Source organism: Pipistrellus hanaki (genome assembly GCF_964339955.1).
Source record: "Pipistrellus hanaki genome assembly, chromosome: 3".
In the NCBI taxonomy this organism is placed as follows: Eukaryota; Metazoa; Chordata; class Mammalia; order Chiroptera; family Vespertilionidae; genus Pipistrellus; species Pipistrellus hanaki.
This window is the reverse complement of record NC_140505.1, coordinates 186,652,365-186,676,163: the sequence shown is the minus strand read 5'-3', so window position 1 is coordinate 186,676,163 and position 23,799 is coordinate 186,652,365. Positions and strand designations below refer to the sequence as shown.

Here is a 23,799-nt window from a genome sequence, read left to right as displayed (position 1 = left end):
CGGGATGGCGCGCACATGCGCCGAAGCGCGTCCCCGCCCCTGGCCCTCTTCCGCGCGGACCCCGCTCGTCCCGGCTCTGTCACCTCACAGTAGTCGTTGCCGGTGGCGGGCGGGGAGCGCGAGCCGCGTGGGGCTGCGAGCGGGGCCGGACCGCCTCTTCCCCGCCCTCAGGCCGGGCCCGGGCTTGGTCCCCCCGCGCTCCTTCCGCTCCCCACCCCGGTGGGTCCGGGCAGGTCCGAGCCGCTGCCGGGTGCCGGAGGGGCGTCGTGGCCGCGGCCGCCACGGGTTCCGATGGAGCCGTCGAACCTCTACCCGGTGAAGCTCTACGTGTACGACCTGTCCAAGGGCCTGGCCCGGCGGCTCAGCCCCATCATGCTGGGTGAGGGGGCCGGCGGCGGGCGGGAGGGGGGCCCGCCGGCGCGGAGGCCTGGGCCGAGGCTCCGGGGCTGCGGAGGGCCCGGAGGATGGAGAAACGCCGAGTGGAGGAGGGAGGGCCCAGGTGGGGCCTCTGTGCCCCATTCTCCGTTTGAGTCCGGGGGGAGGGGAGGGATGGGGAGGAATCACGCCGTTCCTGGTGCCTCCGGAGCCCCTCCGCCGGGGGCTGGGGAGCCGGCGCTGCATCCGGGTGGGCCCGGCCTGGCTGGGCGAGCCCGCCGGCTCCTTCCTCCTCCCTCGGCGCGGAGGCAGATGCCGCCGCTGTGCCCCGCGGAGGAAGGGACACTGCGGAGATGGTGGGGCGGCCCTGGGAGAGCCTGCCCTCCGGCCAAAGGAGACTTCCTGCCGCCTCAGGGCAGTGGGGGGGGAAAGCTAGAGCCGCACAGGGACCCGGCCAGACCCCCCCATAGCGGTGAAGGCGGTCTGCTGGAGCCGGGATGGAAGAAAGCAGTTTGGGGGTGAGGGGGGATGCCGTGGTCCCAGTGAGGACCAGTAAGGGGAGTGTTTCAATAGTGCTCCACTGAGCAGCGTAACTGCCAGCAGAGAAAATCGGTGTAAATCAAACTTCATTCCAACCCAGATACCACAGTGCCTGTGTAACGCAGAGGTTGTCAGGTGTGTGGTTTCAGGTGAGAACTGGGCGGGAAAGGGTTCCAGGAATTGAAAATGGAACGGCTTTGGCAACATCCACTTGAATGACTGTTTTTTCCTGGCTTACGGAGACATTTAGAGAATGTTGTAGTTGATGTGCCATAAGACGAGAGCAGAGGTCAAGTAAGCCAGGCCATTTTGAGGGCATCTTTTTCAATATCCTTGAATTTCTAATGGGAGTTGAACTTAACCCCTTAACCCTGGGCCATTGAGTGGTTCCTATATTCAGCATCACCTCAGAACCACCTGGGGGGCTTGTGAAAAAGACAAAGACACCTTCATTTTCAACATACATTGTTAAATGGGAATTGGGGGGGGAAAGAACAGTTCTTGAAATATGCAGCTGTGTGTGTAAGCAAAGGATATACAGTATACTTGCTTAGACAAATAATTATCTGGAAGAATACCAAAGAAACTGGTAACAGTGACAACTTAAGGAAACGTGAACTTGAAGCAGGGAGGCAGAAGTGAAAGGGAAACTGTGCTATGACTTTTCTGTTCCTTTTGAATTGTGTACTACATACACATATTATCTATTCAAAATAACAAAGTTTTAAATACATATATTCCAGAGCCTCATTACACAAGTACCAAATAAGATTTTTCTGGAGTTTTGATCCAAAATTTTGTATTTAAAAAAAAAAAAAATGTTTTTATTGATTTCATAGAGAGAAAGGGAGAGAGAGAGAGAGAGAGAAACATTGATGAAAGAGAAACATCAACTGGCTGCCTCCCACACATTTCCTCAGACATGCTTCTACTGGGGATCGAACCCACAACCCAGGCATGTGCCCTGACCGGAATCCACCAACAACCTCCTGGTGCGTGGAACAATGCACAGAGATGTCCCTGGTTGGATTCCCGGTCAGGGCACATGCTAGGTTTCCGGGCTTGATCCCTGGTTGGGGCCGGTCAGAAGGCAGCCCATTGATGTTTCTCTCTCTCCCTTCCTCTCTCTCCAAAATCAATAAAAAAACATTTTTAATATACTTTTATTGATTTCAGAGAGGGAAAGAGAGATACATTAATGATGAAAGAATAATTGATTGACTGCCTCTTGCCTGGCCCCTACTGGGGATCCAGCCAGGCAGGCATGTGCTCTGACCAGGAATCAAACTCTGATCTGGTTCATAGGTCGATGCTCAACCACTGAGTCACAATGACTGGGCAATCAAAACATATATTTTTTTTTAAATAAAAAGCTCCTCAGATAATATATGTGACTGATCAATTATTAGACAGAAATTGGGCCTAGATTGTAAAATTACTAAGGCGGCTCCGGCCAGGTGGCTCAGTAGGTTAGAGCATTGTCCCATGCACTGGTTAGATTCCCAGTTAGGGCACATACCTAGGTTTCAGATTCAATCCCGGGTCTGGGCATGTACATGTTTGGGAGGCAACTGATTGAAGTTTCTCTCTCTTCTCCCCTCCTCCGTCTTCCCTCTCCCTTCCCCCCTTCCTCTCTCTCTAAAAAATCAGTAAACATATATAAGGGTGAGGGTTAATAAAAAAGATTAGTAAGGCAAATCTGAAAGCACCCTTGGGAGGGTGCTAGTTCCTAAGAGATTGCATCAATCAAGTTCTAACTAAAATTCTTGGAATGGAGCCATTTAGTTAGTTTGAGCATAGTGAAGCGTTAAATATTTCCTAGACCCAAAAATAAAAGCCCCTCCCTTTATAATGTTTGTGGTTGTTGTTTCCATTACCTAATATCTAATAGTTATTGATTTTAGCTGAACGGGGCTTTACAGATCATTGTTTCATAATCCATTCAGCAAGTATTTATTGAGTGCCTACTACATGCCATTCATGTGGTAAACTTCACTAAGGATTACAAAATCAACAGATACTCTGTGTCATCATGGAGCTATTTAAGGAAGACATTAAAAATAAATAAGCAAATAAAATAATTAGAAATTGTGGTAAGTGCTGGGCTATCCAGGAAGCAAACTGGGTGCTGAGAAAGGCAATAGCGCGGCCACTTTAAGGGTTATGGGAGTAGTGACTTTTTAAGTTGGGAATTTAACCCTGAGGAAGAAGTAGCCAAATTTAATGATCTCCTCTCTCTCCACCTTTTTTTTTTTTTTTTTTTTTTTTTTTTTACCATATTGCTTTTATGCCTTTTACAAAAGTAATGAAGGTAAGGGTTACCAAAGCTAATAGTCATTACTTTCTAGATTTGAACACTTAGGAGAAATGTGCATTGCATTCCTGGTCCATCCCATCCAGACATCGCTAACTTTAAAGTTGGATATGTTCTAGTTCTATTAATAGCCATATATTGATTTCCCATTCCTAAATATATATGAGCCTCTAAAAAATCAATTTGTTTCCTGACTTCTAGGAGCATATTAATAGCTAGCAACTATTGAAAGCTTACCATGTGCCAGACCCTTTTTTCTGAGAACTTGGCCAGGGTTATAATCCTCACCACAGTTTTGTGAGATGTGTCCTGTCATTACCTCCAGTTTTCAGTTGAGGCAGAGCTGGGTTATGAACACAGACACACTGACTTCCAGAGCTCATGTTCTCAGTCGCTTTATTAGACCACCTACTGTGTGATGTTTTCCCTTATAATTGACGCAGAGTAGGTATCTTGTTCATGTTTGTAAAGGCATCTTTGGCCAAGCATTTCATTTGAATGAGATAAAAATCTGGGCTCAATGTGTACTATATGCCATTCATAATCATAGATATATGATCGTCCTTCTTTAGCCTTAATTTTCCCTAACTAAATTAGTGTGACCTCTTACTCTTATGGCAATTCCTCCTTATAAGACACCCCCCTCCCCCATCTAGTCCTAGCCCGTTTGCTCCGTGATTATAGCGTCCACCTGCTTACTGAAGGGTCTTGGGTTCAATTCCGGTCAAGGGCACATACCTCGGTTGCAGATTCAATCCCCAGCCCCAGCACTTGTGGGAGTACAGTGGATGTATCTCACATGGATGTTTCTGTCTCTCCTCCTCCCTTCCATGGCCCTTCTAAAAATATCAATGGAAAAAATATCCTCCGATGAGGATTAACAACAACAAAAGACCCCATCTAGCTCTATGACAGTCATGATTGGAATAAAGCCCAATAGAATTCTCCTGAAGCGTGGAGACTAGACTATGTTACCCGGTCTCCTAGCTTCCAGTCCCCCAGAATGCCGTCCAGAAGGTATTCCTGCCCCCCAGTTCTGCAATCACCATGAGAATGACCAAAAACTATCCTTACTGTTCTAATGGAGCGACAGCGGATTGTACCTTTCCCCCCCAGTTATTCACCTGAGACAATTAGCTATTATAATTGTCCTTCAGTTCCCCCTCTTGATAATTTTGGCTGCTCTTTAAATTTTTTTTTTTAATTATGCATCCCAGTGGCATTCTTTATTTTTATTTATTTTATTTTATTTTATTGATTTTGTACAGAGAGGAAGGGAGAGAGATAGAGAGTTAGAAACATTGATGAGAGAGAATCATCGATCAGCTGCCTCTTGCACACCCCCTACTGGGGATATGCCCGAAACCAAGGTACATGCCCTTGACCGGAATGGAACCCGGGACCTTTCAGTCCCCAAGCGGACGCTCTATCCATTGAGCCAAACCGGTCCCGGCTCTTTAAATTTCTTGACCTTTCTATGCTGAAGTACATAGAGATAAATGCAGAGGGCGTGGATTTTTTTTAATTATAGTAAAAGGTACTTTATATTTGTTGATTTTTTTGTACAGCCACATATCCTAAGATCACATTTATTTTTCTTTACAAGCCTATCTTAAAATTCTCAAGTTTAAGGACAGGGATGTGGGGGCGGAATATATATATAGTAATGAAAGACATGAACTGTGCCTCCCGGGAGTTCATTTCACTAAAAATAAAGCATGTACAAATGCAGAAGCATAAAAGAGATTATGATTAGATGCTAAAATGAGAGAGTGGTGAGGCAATTATAAGCCTTGAACGAAGGGAGAGGGCATGGTGGGCTGGATGTGTCAGAGAACAGCAAGTACCCCGAGCTCCTGGCGTGCAGACTCTGTCTCATTCCTCTTTCCCGGGGGGCCAGTCAGAGCTGGTGCTCAATAAATACTATCGGAATGAGTGAGACCTGAAGATTTAGTAGAATTTATTTGAAGCTGAGGGTTTTTTTATGTTTTGATGCCATCTATTGTGTTTTGTTTTAGATTGTTTTTATTTATTGTGTAAACTTTAATAACCAGCTAATGAATTTAGTGGTCATGCAACTTCTTTATGGCAAAAGGAAAATTGGTGTGGCTTACAAGGCCCTTTGTGATCTAGCTCCTGCTTCTTCTATCCTCACCTGAACACACTGATGTGATCCTTTCTTAGCTGGGTTCCTCAGGAGTATTAAACCCTAAGGCAGTGGTCAGCAAACTGCAGCTAGGTTTGCTGCTCTATAGACTAATGAGTTTGCCGACCACTGCCCTAAGGGAAAGGATCTGAGGGACTGTTTTCTCATTCTCCCAATAGCTACCAAGTGGCAAAGGGCTGCTGTACCCTCTGCCAGGGATACTTTTTCCATCGCTTGGCCTGGCTAATTTCTTCTCAGGTCTCAACTTCCTCAGGAAACAGTTCCCTGAATCCCAGCCCCCAAATCTTGGTGATGTGTCTCTATTGTATGCTGATAACATCCTGTATTGTCCTTTAATAACATTCATCATTCTATTTTATAGTTGCTTGTTTTCCCATCTATGTCCACACCCACCCCAACTGGACTGAAAGCTCCATTGGGGCAGGAACTCTCAGTTGTACCTCTGAAGTGTAGCAGTGCTTGGTGCTCAGTAAATACAAACTGAGAAGAATAAGCTGATTTTTTTTTTTAGGTTAACGTTAACCCCTTCATACCTTCATATTGCTGGTAATGTGGCAAATGTCTGAGCCAACCAGCAGATGAAAACACTGTCAGTTAAAAACACTTAGTCACTGCCCAGCATCCAGCTATGAACCAGGAGGTCACAGTTCAATTCCTGTTCAGGGCACATGCCTGAGTTCCGGGCTCAATCCCCATGGTGAGGGCGTGCAGGAGGCAGTTGATCAATGATTCTCTTTCATCATTGATGTTTCTCTCTCTCTCTCCCTTCCTCTCTGAAATCAATAAAAATATATATATTTTTTAAACCAACACTTTGTCACTGGGGCTACATTTGATTTGCATATGGAACCCTTCACCATCATCCGTGGTGTACTTATTAATAGACATTTATTTAGCACCAGCAGTATCCCAGCTGCTGGTCTTGAGCATGTCTTACAACTAGCATGTGTGTCTATCTGCACAAGCTCCCTTTATCTTAATTGATGAGGAGGTGGATTGAGTATTTTCTTCTTGACTTTTTTTTTTTTTTAATCCTAACCCGAGTATATTTTTTTTCATTGATTTTTTTAGAGAAAATGGGAGGGAGGAGGAAAGAGGGAGAGGGAGAGAGAGAGAGAGAGAGAAACCTTGATGTGAGAGAGACACATCAATCGTCTCCTGTATGCTCCCTGACTGGAGGAGAAAACTAGGAGATGAGCAGAGGTAATAGAGGACCCAGGTGCATGCCCTTGCCTGGGAATTGAACCATCGACCCTCAGTGCATTGGCTAATGCTCTAACCACTAAGAACACAGGCCAGGGCTCTTCTTGACTTTTATATACTCACTTTATTCTTACACTCAGTGGAAAACTGACTAATGTGGACCTCACTTTTTTGTTATTCATGATGAAAAACAAGGCTGATCTCCATGTCTCACATTTGTTTTCATGTGCATGCTTCCTGGCCTCAAAATCAGTGCATTGGAAGTGCTAACAAGCTTGGAGACATGCAGTCATCTGACCCACCTGCTCTCCAGCTTGCTGAGGAAATCCCAGTGGGAAAATAATCTGCTTTCTGTAATGTGCTGATTTCCACTGAGCCTAATTCATCGACTCAAAATGGCCTGTGCCCTAATTCAGTCTCAAACCGCCACCTCCTCCTCCCACCCCAGTCCAGCCAGAAACATTTAAAGATCAATGCAGTCCCACTTCCCATTGCCTGTCACCCTGTGCGGGAGGCCCTTCTTTCTCCTGAGAGCAGGCTGCCAAGCAGCTACCATTGCTGTCTGAGCTGCTCAGACCAGTACATCATCCTGGCGTGCTTTTCCTTGTTTTTATGCTGGGCAAACCATGGGTCCTTAAATATTTGCCCTATGCTACCTTGTATAGATGTGTGAGAATAAGGATAACGATGAAGCACTTTAAGAAAAAAGATATATAAATCTACTCAGCCAATTTTAAATGTTCTTTTTGGCTCCACATGTTTGGCAGTTGGGTTAATAAGTGAAAGAATGAATAAAAGGATCTTTTCCCCCCCCCTATACTCCCAATCACCATTCTAGGAATGGATGAGATCTTGAATGTTCCTTGATATAGTTGAATAAGAAGAAAATGTCATGCATGTCCATCGCACAGGCAAATTTAGTGATCAATACAGAGACTATCAAGATAATAAAGTAGGATTTGTATCTTTCAACTTTGGAATTGTTTTCAAGTATTAAATAACTGACAGGGTGATCTCTGAGGCCCCTCTCCAAAACTCCATTCTTTTCGTAGGGCTGGGTTAGAACTAATGTCTGTCCAGCCTGGGTCATTGAGCATGGGCCTTGGAGAGGGCAGTAGCAGACTCAGAGTGCAGTATGCCAAGGTTGTAACATCATTTGAACAACAAGCCAGGGCAGTTAAGATTGGGGTTAAGAACTTCGGCCTCAATAGCACTGTGGGTGTGTCAGCCAACAGGGCTAACAACAGAACGCCTCATCTCAACAAATGGGTGTGCAGCATCTCTCTCGCAGGTGCTTTGCTGGGTGCCGGAATCACAAAGATGCATAAGAAATTGCCCTTGTCTTTGAGACAATTGTAGTCTGATGGGGAAAAAGACACAAAAATAGGTAGTTTCAATACCAAAGTACTATGAAAGCAGCCATAACAATCTCAAATTCTAAAGTGTGAAAGAAATGACTTAGTCTTTTTTAGGCAAGTGTTATATGCCAGGCACTGTGATGGGCATATTTCATGTGTCTTCTCCTTTAATCTTGGAAATGTTATGAGGTAGACACTATTGTGTGTGTGTGTGTGTGTGTGTGTGTGTGTTTAGCAGAATAGCACACTGAGGTTTAAGCAGCACTGGCCAGTAGAGCTCTGTGTAGTGATGAGATGTTCTGCATCTGCACTGTCCTATCACTAACCCGGTGGCCATGTGGCTGTTGAGTACTTGAAATGTGGTACAACTGTGAATAGAACTGTTCTCCTCCTCCCCCCGCCCCCCATTATAATAGTTACATGTAGTCAGTGGCTACTATATTGGACAGCTTAGGCTTAGCAAAGTTCTCAACTTCTACAAGGTTCTCAACTTTATGTGATTTGTACTCTGTTACCTCTGCTCATCTAGTTTTCTCCTCCTCACTCACCCACTCCACTCACCCAGCCACACTGGCCTCCTTAAGGTCCTTCAGTTTGCCTGGTCTGTCTTTGCTCAAGTGTCCCCTTCTCCAAGAGGCCCACCCTGGCTATCCCTGAAACTACCACTCTCCCTTACCCTGCTCTTAAGTTTTCTATATACTCATTATTACTAACATATTATAATACTGTTTATTATTATTTATTATTAGAAGCCTGGTACACGGATACATGCACCAGTGGGGTCCTTCGGATTGGTCCAAAACTGGCAGTCCGACATCCCCAAGGGGTTTCGGAGTGCAAGGGGATACTCTGCAAAGTTGCTGTCTTTCGGCAGCTCCTGTGTTGAGCATCTGCCCCCTGGTGGTCAGTCCAATTGGCCAGGTGGCTGGTCTCTTAGGCTTTTATATAGAGACTAGAACCCCATTGCAGGAAGATTCCTGTGAGATAGGGCTTTCTCAGACCTGAAGTCAAATTCCCATCTCCGCTGCCTCGCTCCCTCCCTTCTCTGCTGCCTTGCTCCCTTCTCTGCCACTATGCTCCCTTCTGCTTCCTTCTACGCTGTCTTCAATCTTGGCTCTGTGTCTATGTATGCAAATTTACTGCCATCTTTGTTGGGTTAATTTGCATATTCACTCCAGATTGGCTGGTGGGTGAGTGGAAGGATGGTCAGTTTGCATGTTTCTCTTTTATTAGTGTAGTCGGAGAGGCCCAGTGCGCGAATTTGTGCATGGGTGGAGTCCCTCGGCCTGGCCGGCAATTGGGGCCATCTCACACAGTCCCGAGCAAGGCCTGCCAGCTGCTGGGAGAAACTGGGGGAGGTGGGCGGTCACAGGAGGTTGGCTGTGAGAGCGCACTGACCACCATCCATCCCTGCCCCCTGTTTGCTGGTTGAATTGCAGCTTACAAGGGTTGTTCTTTATCTTTATTATAGGTAGCACCTTATTTTTACCACATTATAAAGCCTATCAGCATGTTGTAATTATGTGGGTGTCTCTTTCCATTTGACTTTGGGATCCTTAGAGGCAGGACAATGATCTGTTCAGATTTGCGTGTTCGTACCTGACATCATTTCTGGCATCTAGAGATACAGTCTACATTTACATTGACTATTTAAGTGGATGGCATTTGTAGTTTTGCTCTTTCATTTCTGAAGGATTTTATCTCAGTGAAGTAGTGGATAATAGCTTTTCTATACTATTGTTTTACTATAATCTCAATAGACAAATTAAAAAGGCACAGTTGAGCCGAAACCGGTTTGGCTCAATGGATAGAGCGTCGGCTTGGGGACTGAAGGGTCCTGGGTTCGATTCCGGTCAAGGGCATGTACCTTGGTTGCGGGCATATCCCCAGTAGGGGGTATGCAGGAGGCAGCTGATCGATGACTCTCCCATCGATGTTTCTAACTCTCTATCTCTCTCCCTTCCTCTCTGTACAAAATCAATAAAATAAAATATATTAAAAAAAAAAAAAGAGGCATAGTTGAATTGACCCCAAAGGGGGAAGAAAAGCAGACATACAATTGGAGTGCATCTGTACCAGTTTTTTTATGGATTCTGATCACTTTTCAACTTAACATGACAAACCTGTGTCAGGACCTAAGGAGCTTATTGGAGGAGAATTGCATTCCTAGAAAGTCCCTCCCGAGGTGGATGGTGGGTTTCTCTGGGTTTGAGTGATGTTCTGGATGTACTCAGCTGGGAGGCATGTAGTCTAGTCCCCAGTGGCTAAATGTCTTCTTTTCTCCACAGGGAAACAGCTGGAAGGCATCTGGTAAGTTGGGCGGGATCCTTGTTTACAAAACAAGGCTGAACCTGTAGCTTCGGGTTCCAGTCTGTGGCTCCAGCTTAAACCCAGCCTGCGTCATAAATCTTCAAGTTGTAACGTGGTGGTTCTCAGCCAGGGATTCTTCTGTCCCCTCCTCCTCCCTTCCTCCCCCGTCCCCGGGACATTGGGCAGTGTCCAGAGACATTTTTGGTGGGTGGATGGAGACCAAGGATGCTGCTGTAACATCCTACAGTGCACAAGACAGCCCACAACAAAGAGTTACTTAGCCAAAACTGGCAGTGGTGCTGAGATTGAGAAACCGCCCTAAGGAAAGGCAGAGAGGTCCTGCCCGCCCTCACCAAGGTTTCTAACTGCAGAAGGCCCCGCAAGGCTGTCTTAAATCACACCTCCTTTGACCTCGCTGCTGGACCCAGCCCTGTCAGAAAGGAGGCGGTGGCTGAGCTCTCGGCTCCATTCCTGAGGAAGCCGTAGGTCAGTCTTCAGTCTTGACTCTGAACCCTCCTGACAGTGGATTGACAGACTGGCCCTCTGCTTTGTTTGACTCAAACCAAGTAGTATGAACCCCTTCGCCTGAAACAGGTCCACTTTTCACATCCCTGGTCCTTCCATCAGCATGCTCCAGGTGCACTGCTGCTCTTAGTTTCAAAAGCCTGGGAACGCACCTTGGCTTCTGTTTCGGTAATTGGTTTTTCATTATCAAGGTGAATTTCTAAGGACTCCCCTCTGCTTACATGGTTCTCAGCTGGGGTCAATTCTGAGACATTTGGTGCTGTCTGGACACATGTTTGGTTGTCACACTGAGGGGAGGAGATGCTGCTGGTGTCTAATGGGGGGAGGCCAGGATGCTGCCACACATCCTGCTACACAGGACAGCCCCCAATCCAGCACTGTCCAGCCCCAAATGTCAGCAGCGCCAAAGCTGGAAACGCTCACCGGTGGTGTTTATCTTGCTTTTGGTTGGTTTTATAAGGCTGCTGGCCACAGTCCTCCCCATGGGCAGAAATGATTCTCATTGCAGTGTGGTGACTGCCTTTTCTCAGATGGCTTACTCTGTCTCCTCTCTGCGTGCAGGCACACCTCCATAGTTGTACACAAGGATGAGTTCTTCTTCGGCAGCGGCGGGATCTCCAGCTGTCCCCCGGTGAGTGTCCCTCCCCAGCCCTGTCCTGCATCTCGGGTTCCCGGGATTCCCAGAGACCAGGAACTCAGCTGCCACTCGGCGTTCTCGTCCCGGCCTAGAGTATGGAGGCCTGCAGCATAGCTCCTCGCAACTCCCGGCAGGCTCAGCTCAACAGACCCTCCCCAGACCCTCCAGCCCGTTGCTCTCCTCTCTGCTCCGACGGCACTTTTGGGTCCCTCTGTGTCACACTGAGCGTGTTGTGGTGAAATGAGCTGTTCCAGGGTCTGCACAGGAATATGTAAGTCTCTGTGAGCCGAGACTGTGCCTCACTTTCCTATCCCGTGACCAGCTCAGTGCCCGGCTCACCTGAAGCCGAATATGAGGGCTCTGAGAGGCAAAGTGAGTTGCCCAAAGTGAGTTGGCCAGGAAGTGGCAGTAGTACTTACACAGCTCTGTGACTCTAAAGCCCATGCCATTTCCCGAAGGATTGCTGTCTCGACTAGCCAAGGGCTGTCCCAGGAGCTGCTCCAACCACGTGGCCACTCATTTTGATGCTCATAAATGGGAAGTCGTTCTTGGTTTCTCCTCCCTGGTCCCTCACCTGTAACAAATCCTTCATTAAGCCCAGTCCATTCTACCTTGTGAGTGTGTCTTAAATCAGCCTCTCTCCTCACCTGTCCCCTTTTTTCCAGGCTTTCACCTAATCCAGGCCACACTCATTCCTAGCCTGGACCACAGCAATGCATCTGCTCTGCTCCACCAGTCAGTTCTCCCATGGGAACCAAACTGTCCTTTTCCCAATGAAAATCTGATTGTGGCATTCGCCTGCTTAAGTCAGAACTCTACCCGTTATTCTTGGAGTGAAAACCAGAAAGATCGGCGTGACCTCCAAGGCCCTAACTGGTCTTGGGCTGCCTCTCGGGGTGGCCTCTTTTCAAGTCATGCCCTTTCCAACCTCTTTCCTTACTTACACCTTTAAACCTATCCACTGCCTTCAGCCCTCCCCCCCACCCCCACCCCCCAATCTCTCACCTTGTTGCACTTCTCCATCCTTCAGATTTGAGCTCAATGTCACTTTCTCAGGCAAATCTTCCCTGCCCTTCAGGCTGGGATGGTCCCCTGTCATATGTACTGACAGCATTCTGTAGTTTTCCAGCAAGACCCTTATTGCAACTCATAATAATACATTGGTTTATGGGATTTTTTGTCTGCCTTCCCCACTAGGCTATAAGCTCCCTGAGGGCAAGAATCTCATCTGTTTTGTTACATCATACCCCAGTGCCTAGCATAAGGCCCGTCACATAGTGAGTTCTCAATACATATTTGTTATATGAGTGAATAATGGGGGAGGGGGCGAATAGTGACCTTTTAGTTTCTTATAACTCTGAGTCCTTTTTCTCTGGCTACCAAGATCATGCTGTTCACGGTCCCCTCTCCAGTGCCTGGAACAAAGTCAGGCACATAGTAGGTGCTCAGTAGCTCTTGTATAAAATCATGGGCTTTGCAGGAAGCTTTGCTTTGGAGTGCACTACCTTTTCCCAGCTCATTCCCAGCTCTGTCCCTCCCTTGCCCCCCAGTGATCCTGTTGCTTCCCCCTTGGCTGGTTTTCCCACTGGGCCTCAGTCTTGTCCTTGGCCTACTGTGGCGGTCTGTTAGCTCATGGCTGAGGGTTTTCTGTAGGCCTTTCAGGGGCCATTAACTCCCTTGCCTGGGGAACCTTATTAGCATCGTTGGATTATCCTCATGGATCATAAAAGAACTGAATTTTGGAAATATTTGCCAGCCTGCCAGATTTCTCATAGTCCTTCACGTTTTCCCTATGTTCAAGGGACATCAGATGTGTCCCTAGAAACCCTGGCTGCCTTCCTTATGGATATGGGCATAGAAAGATGACCTGTCATGTAGGAGCCATTTCTAATTGCCCTGTTCTGCCCTTATGGTCGGGCAGGTTGAGGACAAAGGGAGACTTCAGACTTCGGGTTCCCATCTTTTTATCAGCTGAAGGAGTGGACAGCATCAGGAGTCTGACCTGCAGGAGCCTCGGCTTCCCAGGCCCCCACCAGAAACGAGAAGCCCAATGTCGTAGCCATCTTTCTGGCACTGGCAATGGCAAGTCTCCAGGGAGCTCTAAGCCACTGGAGCCCGAGGCAAATAGGAAGTAACATTCTCCATCTGCCCTAGGTGCTCTGAGAGGTAAAAGTGGTCAGAACAGAGCATTTGTGGTCCTCCATGGAAAGGCGCAGTAAAAAATTCAATGGAAACGGTAATTTAATGACTCTCTTTGGGTTGGCTCTTTTAGGGAGGGACATTGCTTGGGCCCCCAGACTCTGTGGTTGATGTGGGGAGCACAGAAGTCACAGAAGAAATCTTTCTGGAGTACCTGTCCTCCCTGGGGGAGTCTCAGTTCCGGTGAGTGGAGACAGGGGTGGTGGTTAGTTGTGTCTGTCTCCCCCACTAGATAATCACCCCCAGAGGGCAGCCACAGTCACATCCCGAGAGTCCTCAGCACCAGGCCTGGCCCAGCATTTGCTGAACAAACAGGCCGAGGAGGCAGAAGAGCGCAGCGTCGCTCCAAGGCTGACGCTCCACCCCAGCAGGCCTTCTGCTGGGACTTGGAGGAAAGACCGGCTATTGATTCTTCCTGATTAGAGTCAGCTGCTGCTATTTCAGCATCTCCTGTTCTCAGCCTACACTGGCCAAGTTTTTTGTGCTGAAAATCAAAACCAAGGTGTGTAGAGGGGTTGGGATACAAACTTGAGCAGATTTTCTCTTAAAGAAGCTTTTGTCGATTCAATAACTGTTAAACTCGAACCCTAGAGCTCTGTTTTTGTGAAAGTAAAGATTGTCCTGAAATTATATAGGAGCCTCATGTTTATATCTCATCCTTCCCTTCAAAATCTGTTTCCAATGGTCCAGCGAGTCCTCAGACTCAGCTGTGCTCCCCCTTCCATGACTCGGTGAGTATTTCATGTGCCTGGCTCACTCACGTCTGTGCTCCTTTCTCACAACGTACAGAGGTGAGGCCTACAACCTCTTTGAACACAACTGTAACACCTTCAGCAACGAAGTGGCCCAGTTCCTGACCGGGAGGAAGATCCCCTCGTACATCACCGACCTTCCCTCTGAAGTTCTCTCCACGTAAGTGTCCCTGCCTCTGCCTCTGCCCTGCCTTTTAAGTCCCCATCCCTAGCCAGGGCCACTCCTCTGCCAGGGCTGCCCTCCCCTGGTCTCAGCAGAATCTCCCCACGCCTGGTGGGCCCTGCCACGATGGCAGCTTCTAACATGGAAAGCCACCGTTTTCTCTACTCACCGATTCGTACTTGTGTTACCTTCACCCAACTTGGTCTGAGTACAATCATAGAACTTAGAATCTGGCCTCTGTCTCTCCCGTTGCACATGAAGCATGCCACTCCCCAGAAGTGCCTGCTAATGACGCAGTCTTAGATGGAGAAGTGGAGAGTAGGTCAGAGAATCCCGAGGGCGGCTTGTTGTTAGTCTTCCTTCCCCTGCACCATGAGCTCTTTGACGCCCTCAAAACCAACTTCCTGCTTGCCCTCGTAACTTACGGGCCATCACCCAGGCAGTCCCCTAAAAGGACACACACCCACCCAAAGCCATCACACCCCTCCATTCCTTTGCTACTGACTGTGTTCAGGCAGCCTCTGCCCACTCCAGGGCCATGACCATTTGTTGACAGACTCAGTTTCTCCTGGACTGGGCCCTGTCCGACAGGGATCCCGGCAGGTTGAGCAGGCTCAGCCAGGGGAGCTGTTTTCACACCTGGGTAGGAAGCCCTCAGGAAAAACTGCATCAGAAACAAGGCTGCCTGGCCCAGCCCTGACCCTACCTTCCTTGGCAGGTGTGTTCAACCACACTGCCTTCCTAAGGATCTAGGTTATGAGCCCTGAGCAAGCTTTAGTAGCTGGAATGTTCTTGCTGTTATTATTTGATGGGTGGAGACTGAACTAAGGTCACTATTTCTGCTTTGGAATACCTCATTCCCTTTGAATTTGGGGACAATTTTCCAAAATGGCAATATCCACTGAAGGAAACAACCCTAGTAACTGAGATATGTTGTGGACAACCTTTTTTTGTGTGTGTGTTTTTTTAATATATTTTATTGATTTTTTACAGAGAAGAAGGGAGAGGGAGAGGGATAGAGAGTTAGAAACATCGATGACAGAGCCGAAACCGGTTTGGCTCAGTGGATAGAGCGTCGGCCTGTGTTTCTAACTCTCTATCCCTCTCTCTTCCTCTCTGTAAAAAAAAAATCAACAAAATATATTTTAAAAAAAGAAAAAAGAAAAGAAAAGAAACATTGATGACAGAGAAACATCAATCAGCTGCCTCTTGCACACCCCCTACTGGGGATGTGCCAGCAACCAAGGTACATGCCCTTGACTGGAATCAAACCTGGGACCTTTCAGTCCACAGGCCTACGCTCTACCCACTGAGCCAAACCGGTTTCGGCATGGGCAGCCTGTTTTAAGGTTGAGGTAGTCTTGGAGAGTCTCTGGCCCCCGGTGTTTGTGGTTCCAGCCAAGCTCCTCTAAGAACAAGTGGGAGCCCTTTACGAAGTGGCATTAGCACCTGGCCACCTGCGTGTGTTGTTTCCTGACTTCCTGTGCCCCTAGCAGAACGTCCTGCCTTTACCTTTTTCATGTCTTTTTTCCCCTCCACTTCCTCATTAAACTCTCTTTATCTTCTTGTACCGTGAAAAGTGAAGATACAAGTACAGACAGTACAGGCAGCTCTAGTCCCTGTATGTGGCCAGCCTGTCCAAGCCAGAGAACTAACCAGGACGTAGCGATGGAGGGAGTGAGATGGTAGCATCTACTGGGGAGGGGACCAGGTGTCAGAATGCAGAGCAGGCTCTTAGAGACCCTCCCCTGAGGCACGGGGGGGGGGGGGGGGGGGTGAGATGAGGTAAGCATGTCCTTCCCAGGGTGGTGGCGCTGCACCTGTGGGGAGCGGGGCGTGCTGGCGTCGGCGAGCCCCCCCAGCCCCTGTGTCTGCTTTCTCCGCAGCCCCTTCGGACAGGCCCTGCGGCCCCTCCTGGACTCCATCCAGATCCAGCCTCCCGGAGGGAGCACCATGGGCCGGCCCAACGGCCAGAGCTAACGGACTGCATGGGACCGCCCTGCCTCCCAGGGCTTTTCCTTTTTAAACAAAACAAACCCGACCAGATTTCTATTTTATAATTTTACACCAGAGCTAACAACCAGGGGACAGCTTTTTACATTCCCAGGGAAGGAGACCACCAGGCCGCATGTAGGACAACGCTGCTAAGAAACGGAACAAAATGCCATCCCTTTGAATAGTATTATACTAATTTGTTAAGGCTGTCTTGTCTGTGCGTTCACTTGACGCTGCTTCCTAAGCGTCCTCCACGCTCGAGGAAAGGAGGGGTTTGTTTAAGCAGAAAGCACAGTTTGAACCTCTTTTCAGAAAACACCCACACTCTTCCCAGGTTGCCACCTCCTGTGGGGGCCCAGGTGAGTTTTATAACAGCCATGACCTGGAAGCAGTTCCTCTCTAGTGTTAAACAAGCCAGAGGAGTTGGTGCCCGTGGAACCAGTGTCAGGATGGCTCCCCAACCTAAGCGAACTCTCTAGTCACAGCCCGGTCACCTTCTCTCCTCCACCCCAAGCAGGCCAGTCACCACCCCTCCTCCATCCCAGGCAGGCCGGTCACCTCCCCTCCTCCACCCCAGGCAGGCCGGTCACCTCCCCTCCTCCACCCCAGGCAGGCCGGTCACCTCCCCTCCTCCACCCCAGGCAGGCCGGTCACCTCCCCTCCTCTACCCCAAACAGGCCTGTCACCTCCCCTCCGCCACCCCAGGCAGGCCGGTCACCTCCCCTCCTCCACCCCAAGCAGGCCATGGGGCCAGAGCTGGAGCTGCCAGAAGCTCAGGATCGAGGGAGAGCGACAGTGTGAGGCAGAGCAGACAGGATAAAGCCCCTCCTCCTCCTAGAGGGATGGCCAGTCCTCAGACATCAGGTTTGGAGAAGCTTGCTGCCTAAGGCTGCCCTCCCTCAGCATGGCTGACGTGTCGTCATTAACGAGGGTCCGGCTGGAGCGGCAGAGACCCCGGCCCCCGTCTGTACGTAACAGTGTAGGTTATTACAGTCACCGTCCCACCCCGCCCAGACCAGTGTGCAGTGTTCAGCCGGGACCAAGGGCAATGATTCCCTGCTCCAGGAAATGGGGAAAGAATAATAATGCAGAGTCAAGGTGGCAAGAAATGTAGTTGTTTCTGATAGGATCTGTACGTTATCCTAAATGTGTCATGAAGACATGTTTCTGTCATTTTGACTTGAAGGAGGCATGGTAGGGGGTGTGTAGCCATTTTCCCATGAGCTGCTGCCGAGAGCTTATAGGCAGGGAACAGTCTAGAAGTATCTCATCCTGAGAGGCTTTCAGATTCCCTCTCTTCACTTGCGCCTCCCCTTAGTTCGCTTTTGGGGAAGCGAGGGTGGAGAGAGGACTCGGCTGCCAGGTACCTGAGGCCCAGCTCTGGCATTGCCCTCCTGCCACTTCTTAGCCTTGAATCATGTTGTCTTTCCTGGGGTCTGGCCTGCAGCAGGTGCCTTTCTTTTCCAAAAAGCTGCTGCTCCCCTCTGGCCCCTCCTGGCTGTGCCATCCGCAGAGCAGTTGGCACCAGGGTCTCGGCTCGAGGAAAAGATGTTAGTCTGCCTTAGTGCTTGCCTGTGACCTGACCAGCTGTGAGGTCACGTGACAGTTTGGAACTTTTCCGATGGGAGGCCAAACGAATGAGCGTTTAATTCTTCTCAAGACCCACTGACTTGCCAGAAAGCATGGCAGTGGTACATTAGAGCAGAAACTGGCAGGGACCCTTACTTAATGTTCACCGACTGGTACACTGGACCACAGGGAATCACTTTCTCCCAGGAGGGAGCACGCTGGCTCCTTCTCGCCTGGGTGTCTCCTTTCCCAGCTGCCTGGCCCAGCCCTCCCTCTACCAGGCTCTTCCTCACACCCATCCGCACAGAGCTCCAGCCAGAGGGTGCTGGGCATCACAGCTCCTCCTCTCCCCTCCCCATCTCCGGGCCTAACTGGTTTCTCCTCCCCCAGTCACCTCCAGATCCAGGGCCCTCCTGAAAAATGGCTCCCCTAAGAGACTGAGTCACTTGGTCCATTGAGTCCCCCTCATGCCCAGCAGCCATTTGTGCCAATGCCTGTGCCCTGGGGAGAGACAGAAGGATCAGAGCCCTGCAGGAAAGCACGCTCTCCCTCCCTGCTCACGTCCTACAGCGCTAACTTCGGAGCCCAGGCTCAGACTCGGACCCCCTCACATTTCCATCTCCCAGCACCTCAGGAGCGTGTCCATGTGCCCAGCTAGCTCCACACGGGCGTGCACGGGTGGCCAGAGTGACAAGTGAGCCATGTGTGATTGTGGTGCACAGTGGACCCCTCCATAGCAGGTTGCTGGTTAAAGGGACGGAAAGGTGGGATGAGACCGCCACCCCTCCCAGAAATAAAGCTTGTACCTTTGAGATTTCTTTTTGCCCTTGAAGTCAAATAACTGTTTAGTACGGAGGTGTTTGCTGGTTTTCTTTGATGTTTTTTTCTAACGCAATAAACTCACTGCCTGCTGCCTTTGTGTCTTATGTGAAGGTCCGGGAGAGCATCCAATAAGAAGCCCTGGCTTTTTTGTCTGTCTCCCTCTGAGCTGGACTTTGCTGAGTCTGGATGTGCCACCTTTGCTTGGTTGTAAGCCTTAGAGATAAGAAGTGGTGAGAGCAGGAAAGAGTATGACTTTCACCACTGATTTACAAAGAACCCTGCTGGGAAGAGCCAGATAAGGTTACGCTGCGGTGAGAGAGATGGGCACCAGGTGGCGCTGTGCACCCCACAACACTGCCCGCAATCAAACTCGGCTGACCTGGATACCGCAGGTCACATGACTGCCCTGCTCCCCACACACCTCTACCCTTCCTTTCCCACTGGGCAACACATTTATCACGGTCCCCAGATCTCCAACCCCACACCCTCTGCAAGAGCAGTCCTATCACTGCAGGCGGTTTCCACCTCTGGCCTTAACTTACCATTTGCTGGACCTGGACTCTCCCCTCCTCACCTACCCTCAAGAGCAGCCCTCATCAGGATTGCAGAGCCCTTGCCCCTTCCCTCCTGCGGGTGCCTCCCCAAACTCCTGCCAGCTGGGGCAGGGCCTGGCTGAGGTCATCTGAGTGCCCAACACCCAGCAGGGGCCTGGCAGAGAGCTGCTATCGGGCAGTGGCTCAGTCCTCAGGCCCACACTGAGGGGGAGAGGTAGGTCATAAAAAACCCTGGACCTGGATCCACACGCCCCGGATTGAACCTCTGCCTCATACCTTGATCAGGCCTTCCCTTCACTGGGCCTCAGTTCATTCTGTAGAATTAAAACTGCATCAAATACTCTCTAAGGCGCCTCCTTGTGGGACTCCTCTCTCCATCCCTGGCTTGAGAGGTGAGGAGTGTGACTTGCCCAAGGAAAGAATTCAAGCCAATTCCTTGCAGGACTGATACCACAGGTCTAAGCCCCAGAAGTCACTAACCCCAGGTGCCAGGAGGCTGCTGTCCTGCTTCCCGCCCCCAGGTGGGGCAGTGCTGGGGCCCAGCCATCTATGTCCCCACTGGCTTTGGCTGAGGGAGCCCCAGGGGGCCTGTGCCAACCCAGCAACAGCCTCCACCCCTCCACAAAACACCGGTAAACAAGCGCACTGCGGCTGTTTAAATGTAACACACTAGTCTATTGTGAAAACCATGTGAACTCTGCAGGCATTTTGGAAAATTAAGAAAATACTGCCAACACCCACAGTCTCCCCAACCACCCACTGTCCAAACCAAGATGGAATTAAAACCAGCAACAGCTCTAACCTACTCTTTAAGCACATCTCCTCCCCTGCACCCAGCGAGGCTGCGGTGGTGGTCCCATCTATTCTAATAAAAGGGTAATATGCCGATTAGAGCTGATGTCTTCTGTACTCCATCTGGATGTCCATCCAGCCAGAGCCACAGCAGCTGCAAGGCCTGGGGCTCGGGCAGCCATGGGCTCAGGCAGCCGTGAGCCTGGCCAGCCAGCAGTGGCAGCAGCGAGGTGGTGGGTGGTGCCTTCCCCTGATCAGCCTAGTCACCTCCCGCCCCGCGGAGGGAGGCCAGACTGAAGCTTAGGCCCACTCCCCATGAGGAGAGGGCCTAAGCAGTTAGTAGGACATCCCCTGAGGGCTCTTGGTCTGTGAGAGGGAGCAGGCCAGGCTGAGAGGGAGCCCCCCCCCCTCCTTAGTTTATATATAAGGAACAGACCAGAGAGTGGGAGGGGCCTGCCCAAGGTCACCTGGAGAGAGGCAGTTCCAGGAACTCAGCCTGACGGTACACCCCTACACCTGGGCTGCCCCTGGGCTGGGACTGCCCTTCCGCAGAAGCTCACACTCCAGAGAGGGAACAGAGGGTCAGCACCCCGTATTCAGTCTGCAACAGGCTGACCCTTGGCCTTCCACCACGGGGCGCGGGAAAAGCCTAGGCTTTGGGGGAACGGAGCTGAACGAGTCCCGCCTGCTCTGTGTGCCCCGGGAAAGCACCTTCAGCTCTCCGGTGTCCGTACCTACGTCTGAACATCGAGTGTCGGCGCAGCCAACGCAGAGGATTCCGGCAAAAGAAATGAAATGCCCAACGGATGAGCTATACTGCCCAAAGCAAACATGGAGTCACTAACCTGCAGGCCTCAGCCAGCTGTCTGGCCCAGAAGAGCCTAGGCTGCCTTCGTGAGCAGGATCCTGCCAGGGTGGGGTCTCAGGCGCCCTGCCTTCAGGCCCGGCTTCCTTGGTGCTCTGCAAGCACCCTCTGGCCAGGCCTCCCAGCCCCGGTTCCCAGCCCTGCTCCTCCTTTCCCTGGGGCCGCCGCAGGGCCCCATCTGAACACCGGTTGCCAGGGAAAAGCCTCCCTCTTAAAGGGACATGCTGGTGGCCATAAGGGCCACCCCTTCTGGTCTTCCTGGGTCTGAGTCTCCCCCTCTCTGAATTCGGAATCCTCATCACTGAAATGAGTGGTGAGAATTCAGGGAGAGGTTGTGAAAGGTATTTGTCAGGAAACTGGTTCACTACAGGTCTAAGGTGTAGGTGTGATATTGTTGGGAGCTTATCTTTGTCTTTGAAAAGGTGGAGCTGCCGAAACCGGTTTGGCTCAGTGGATAGAGTGTCGGCCTGCGGACTGAAGGGTCCCGGGTTCGATTCTGGTCAAGGGCATGTACGTTGGTTGCGGGCACATCCCCAGTGGGGGGTGTGCAGGAGGCGGCTGGTCGATGTTTCTCTCTCATCAATGTTTCTAACTCTCTATTCCTCTTAATTCTTCTCTGTGTAAAATCAATAAAATATATTTTTTTTAAAAAAAGGAAAAAAAAAAAAAAGGTGGAGCTAATCCATAGGAGGCAAACAGTTGTCCTGCCCTTTGGGCCCCATTCTACAGTTTCTGGATTCCAGCACCAGGCATGGAGCCCAGGCATCTGCACTTAACGAATTCCCTAGGAATTCCTTTATTTTAAAAAATAGGCCGAAACCGGTTTGGCTCAATGGATAGAGCATCGGCTTGGGGACTGAAAGGTCCCGGGTTCGATTCCGGTCAAGGGCATGTACCTTGGTTGCGGGCATATCCCCAGTAGGGGTGTGCAGGAGGCAGCTGATCAATGAATGACTCTCTCTCATTGATGTTTCTAACTCTCTATCTCTCTCCCTTCCTCTCTGTACAAAATCAATAAAATATATTTTAAAAAAAATATTTTTATTGATTTCAGAGAGGAAGGGAGAGGGAGAGACAGAAACATCAATGATGAGAGAATCATTGATCAGCTGGCTTCTGCGCGCCCCACCCTGGGGATTGAGCCCATAACCCAGGAATATGTCCTGAGCGGAGAATCTAACCATGACACCCGGGCTCATAGGTCAACGCTCAACCGCTGAGCCACGCTGGTCGGGCGGAATCCTTTTTAAAAAAATCATTTTTTATTTTTAGAGAGAGAAACATAGGTTTGTTGTTCTACTTATTTTTGCATTCATTGGTTGGTTATTTTTAAATAATATTTTTAAATTGATTTTAAAGAGAGGAAGAGAGAGATAGAAACAATCAATGAGAGAGAAACAACAGGCTGCCTCCTGCACTCTCCTGTGGATGCTAGGGGCCACATACTGACCTGACAGCTCAGGGGAGGCCTGCATGGCGGTCTTGCAAACTCAGACCTAAAGGAACCACAGCCAAAACCGGTTTGGCTCAGCGGTAGAGCGTCGGCCTGCGGACTGAGGGGTCCCGGGTTCGATTCCGGTCAAGGGCATGTACGTTGGTTGCGGGCACATCCCCGGTAGGGGGTGTGCAAGAGGCAGCTGGTCGATGTTTCTCTCTCATCGACGTTTCTAGCTCTCTATCCCTCTCTCCTCCTCTCTGTAAAAACTCAATAAAATATATATTTTTAAAAATAATAAAAAAAATAAAAAATAAAGGAACCACAAAGATGGTCTGAAATTAACCTTGAACTAAAAGCAGTGATGGTGGGCAGTTAAGTCCTGGCCAGTATCTTCACTTACAAGGTCAACTTTTAACTTAACTGAACCAATCTGGGTTTTTTTGCATCTATGATAACATATCTTTGAAATATCTGGGTAACTTGTAAATTCCCTTTTTCTGGAGCCCCTGGGGCACAACCAAACGTGCTGGGCGCCAGGACTGAGACCACAAATCCCTTCATTATCATGTTCATTGTTCCTGGGCCCACCTAAGTATGTTACGTGTCCATCATTTTACTTTTTATCCAATCCCAGTGGTTTCTTCCCCCCTCCCTTTGCTTTATCCCACCTCCTTAATCTATCATCAATTAACCCACATATGTCCCTCCTTTGATTGCCATTCTCCGGAGCGTTATCTCAATTCGTTGAGGCTTTGCTTCCCAGCTTACGCCGACAGTTTGGCTCAAATAAACTCACAAAAATTCTTTACAGGTTTCAATGTTTTATTTACATTAACACCCCTTAATAGGCAGGGATCGAGCCTGAAACCCGTGAATCGAATTTGAAACCTCTCAATGCATGGGACAATGCTCAACCAACCGAGCCACACCGGCCAGGGCATAAATGTTCTTATAGTTTGAATCTTGACTTGAATTCTTTCCTAGCAAGAACTCAAGTACAGAGGTTGCTGCACCTTGGTCCGGTCTGACCCCACTGGTGTAACACCTGGTGCTTTTTGCCACCGCCAACAATCTTATAGATTGACCATGGTTAATTTATCCAACCCCCAATTTATTTTTTTCTTCTTATTTTCTAAAAGTAGAATTGCTGGCTCAAAGGGTCTGCACAATTTAAGTCTTCTGACAGGTGATGGCCTTTTAATCAGTAAGAGTATCAAACAC

At 49.5% G+C, this 23,799-nt stretch overlaps 1 protein-coding gene across 1 annotated transcript; it reads left to right on the top strand.

The window, feature by feature from the left end:
- The first annotated feature begins 12 nt into the window (after positions 1–12).
- DESI1 (desumoylating isopeptidase 1) lies at positions 13–19,020 on the top strand. Its single transcript, XM_084879139.1, has 6 exons — positions 13–379; positions 10,246–10,267; positions 11,354–11,423; positions 13,702–13,811; positions 14,418–14,540; positions 16,430–19,020. The coding sequence occupies exons 1-6, from the start codon at positions 292–294 to the stop codon at positions 16,521–16,523; spliced, it is 507 nt and encodes a 168-aa protein (XP_084735265.1). The 5' UTR covers positions 13–291; the 3' UTR covers positions 16,524–19,020.
- The last annotated feature ends 4,779 nt before the right edge of the window (positions 19,021–23,799 follow it).